Source organism: Myotis brandtii, unplaced genomic scaffold (assembly GCF_000412655.1).
Source record: "Myotis brandtii unplaced genomic scaffold, ASM41265v1 scaffold178, whole genome shotgun sequence".
In the NCBI taxonomy this organism is placed as follows: domain Eukaryota; kingdom Metazoa; phylum Chordata; class Mammalia; order Chiroptera; family Vespertilionidae; genus Myotis; species Myotis brandtii.
This window is the reverse complement of record NW_005356599.1, coordinates 224839-228823: the sequence shown is the minus strand read 5'-3', so window position 1 is coordinate 228823 and position 3985 is coordinate 224839. Positions and strand designations below refer to the sequence as shown.

General features: G+C 60.3%; 1 protein-coding gene across 1 annotated transcript in view; it reads left to right on the top strand.

The window, feature by feature from the left end:
• SYMPK (symplekin) overlaps positions 1-3985 on the top strand; it is a 38853-nt gene that overhangs the window by 31620 nt on the left and 3248 nt on the right. Inside the window, 3 exon segments of the mRNA XM_005863430.2 lie at positions 1876-2063; positions 3261-3437; positions 3635-3736. Of these exon segments, the coding sequence (XP_005863492.2) occupies positions 1876-2063; positions 3261-3437; positions 3635-3736 (467 nt within the window).

The following is a 3985-nucleotide window of genomic DNA, read 5'->3' as shown; positions in this document are numbered from 1 at the left end:
CGGCCCACACAGCCTCCCAGGGCTGGTGCTCCCGGCCAGCCGTCCCCGCACCAGTCCCGTCAGTGCCCAGCACGTTTCTCTGCTCGGGCACCAGTAACTGCACTTGACTATAAGCTCCAGATCAAAGTCCAGTCCTGTTTTGTGCACCATCGAACCCCAGAGGCTGATAGTATTAGCAATGCCCCCCATTAAACCACCCTTTCTCTGGTGAGTTTTTCTATAACTAGACCTGCCCTCAAGTCTAGTCCAGCGATTCACTCACTGAGCACTTCTGTTCAGCCCTGTGCTGGGCTGTGCTAGGAACACAGCAGGGATAGAGACAGCTCTGACCCTGCTCTTGCAGGGGTCACAATCCATCCTCAGTAACAACTCAGTGAGCCAGGTTGGGATAGGGGAGCTCAGAGGGGCCACCTAGCCTCTGGTGAGGGACATCAGGGAGGGCTTCCCGGAGGAGAGGACACCTGAGCGGAGGCCACAGAAGGATGAGCAGGGGTGAGGCAGCAGAAAAGAAGACCATCCCAGAGAAAGGAAGAAAAATTGCAGAGGCCAAGAGATGCACTTGCATAGCCTGTAATCATTGAGGAAACCCGCCTGGGCCCCCATAGGACTGGACCTCGAGGGCCTCTGGGAGGTGCAAGGTCAGGTTGAGTTTCAAAAGACCCTTCAATCTGCTGTGTGGAGGGTGGGTTAGAGGGCTGAGGGGGCAGCCCAGGAGGAGGCTGGGGCAGAGCTGAGGGGGAGGAGAGGGGACGAGGCCAACTTGAGGCTTTGCGGCAAAATAGATGGGAGCTGGGACCGCCTGGAAGTGAGGGGAGGGGCAGCCACCTCAGCGTCCGGCAGGTGCTCTCTGACACTTTCCTCACTTACACTGTCCGCTGCCCTTTGGCCTAGGTACCCGCCCTGTCCCCTGCCCCGCCTCCTCCCACCTGTCTACCTGTAACTCTTCCTCTCCTCCCTTTTCCTAATGGGAGCTGCCCCCTTTCCTTACAGTGCCCACCCCTGTTCTCCATTAGCCTCGCAAGTATTGGGGGCCTTTCTTTTAGCTCAATAAAGACTTCCTGGTTGACAGACTCACATGGCCAGTGGTGTTTGGGGAAGAGGGGGTTCAGAGGCAGTTGGCTGGGGCCTCCCCATTAGCACAATGGATGGGAGCACCACCCATCCCGCTCATGTCAGGGTGCCACAACCCACGCCCGAGGGAGCGGACCCCAGGCCTTCGTGGGTGCTTGTGTTGTGCCAGCCATCCGTGGGCCCTTGCTGGCCTGGCAGCTGAGCTGGGGAGCTGAGTGTATACCCAGGCTTCCTCACCCTCCCTTCTTCCTCTATGGGTCGTGCCCCCACATACTCTAGGCTTGGTGCCCCAGCAGTAGCACAGGCCCTATGCCCTGAGGAGGGTTGGGTGTGGGTGGTCCCTTGCTGGTGCAGGGCCATCTCTCTTGTCCACTACGGGGTGTTTATGGAATTCAGAGCTGCCTTCCTGTCTAGTAGGGGTGGAGGTGCTGTGCTGCCCAGATCAAGCCAGAATGGGTCCCCAGCGGTTGCCAGCATGCCTTTCCTGCCTCGGCTCTCCAAGGGTTGTCCTCAGAGGAAGGGCCACGGTCTCCCCACGGTGTCCAGTGTGGGGCTTGCGGGAGCTGGCCATGCCTTCCCCCGGGGACCAAGCCACCAGGCTTGCAAGAACCAGGCCAGTCCCCTCAGGAAGAGACCCCCTGCTGGGTGGGGGCAGTGTCCTGTTTTGCCCGGAGCTTCTGCAAGTCGGTCTGGGTCTGCACACGGGTAGAAAGTGGGGCTAGTGCTCTCTAAGGGTGGTGGCGCTCCCACCCCCCGGGGGGCAGCCGGGCAAAGAGGACAGGCCCGCTCTCCGCCTCCTCGCAGCCACCAACCTGTGCTTTGCGGAGCGGAACGTGTACACATCGGAGGTGCTGGCCGTGGTGATGCAGCAGCTGATGGAGCAGAGTCCCCTGCCCATGCTGCTCATGAGGACCGTCATCCAGTCCCTGACCATGTACCCCCGCCTGGGGGGCTTCGTCATGAACATCCTGTCCCGCCTCATCATGAAGCAGGTAACCCGCCCTGGACCGTCCAGGCCCCCGGCAGTGGACTGGCTGCAGCAGGAACTAAGGTAGATGAGGCCGGACCGCAGGCTTTTCCAGCCTGCCTGCCTCTCACCCCCTAGAGCAGCGGTTCTCAACCTGTGGGTCGCGACCCCTTTGGGGGTCCAACGACCCTTTCACAGGGGTCGCCTAAGACCATCGGAAAACACAGATAAAATTACATATTGTTTTGTGATTAATCACTATGCTTTAATTATGTTCAATTTGTAACAATGAAAATACATCCTGCCTATCAGACATTTACATTATGATTCATAACAGCAGCAAAATGAGTTATGAAGTAGCAACGAAATTAATTTTATTGTGGGGGTCACCACAACATGAGGAACTGTATGAAAGGGTCGCGGCATTAGGAAGGTTGAGAACCACTGCCCTAGAGGGAGCCCAGATGAGGAGAGCAAGCTCCACCCACACTGGCCAGCCCTTTGCCCTGCCCTTGGCGCTCCAGGGGTCCGACTTCAGCCATGGGGTAGCTACCTCATGGGTGGGTGGGTTCTAGAAGCAGGCAGTAGGCTTCAGGGGTGCGCATCCCAGGAGAGGCATGGCTGCCCCTTTCCCCCACCACTGCACCTAGGCAGGATGCATCCTAGAGCTGAAAGGTGGGCCGGTTTTCAGGAGAAGCTGGAAATCTGGGTGTTCAGGAGACCATGATGAAACCAAAACCTCCACAAGCCCTCAGGCTGGACTCGGCCCGCAGGCTGCCACGTGGCTCCATCTGGCTTAGAGGTTAAGTGCAGATTCACACAGACCTGGGTCAAATGTTGGTTCTGCCTCTAGTTACCAGGGCAACCTTGGACAAGTCCCTGCATCTCTCCGGCCTCCTCTGTTTCTCAGGGCGAATGACGCCCCCTGGAGGCCGCTGTGGGAATGAAATGCTCACAACACTGCCTGGGCCTGGCCCAGGGAGACCCGGGTGAAAGGGCCACTGTTTTCTTCCCTCCTTGTCCTCCTGCCCCAGCTGCTAGCGAGCTAGAAGAGAAGGTTCGATCCTCTGTAAGGAGGTCAGGGCTGTGTGGAGCCCAAAGGGAGTCTGTGTGATGGCAGGGATTTGAGCCCCAGCAAGGCCCCATCCTGGCACGGTCCTTCCGGTTCCCAGGGTGGCCACTGCATGCCCCCTTATGCCCCCTTCCTCCCTGCCCCATCCAGGTGTGGAAGTACCCCAAAGTGTGGGAGGGCTTCATCAAATGCTGTCAACGCACCAAGCCCCAGAGCTTCCAGGTCATCCTGCAGCTGCCACCCCAGCAGCTGGGCGCCGTGTTTGACAAGTGCCCAGAGCTCCGGGAGCCCCTGCTGGCCCATGTCCGCTCCTTCACCCCCCATCAGGTACCCCAAGATGTGGGGTGGTTGGCCCCATGGGTCCAGCCCCGGGGGACTGGAGGGGAGTGGGCAGAGGGGAGCCCTGCAGGGCCACAGAATGTCAAGGGTTCTGGAGGGCCAGGGACCATCCAGGCATCTGGGGTGCCCAGGAGGGGTCTCTGGGTTAGAGCTCTCCGCAGCACCCCTCCCTGCTCTTCCCCCAGCAAGCACACATCCCCAACTCCATCATGGCCATCCTGGAGGCCAGTGGCAAGCAGGAGCCGGAGGCCAAGGAGACTCCTGCAGGGCCTCTGGAGGAGGTGAGGGTCCCCCGCCCGACACCGCGCCGCTCTGGGGGGCTCCTGCTGAAACCCCCAGACCCCCCCAGGACCTCCTGGGCCTGCGGCTGGCCCAGGAGAAGGCCTTAAAGCGGCAGCTGGAGGAGGAACAGAAGCTGAAGCCTGGGGGAGTGGGAGCCCCCTCTTCCTCCTCGGCCAGGCCGGCCCCCCCCCAGCCGGACGAAGCCGTGGATTTCCGGGAGGAGGGGCCCGAGGGGGAGACCCCGGCCATCTTCA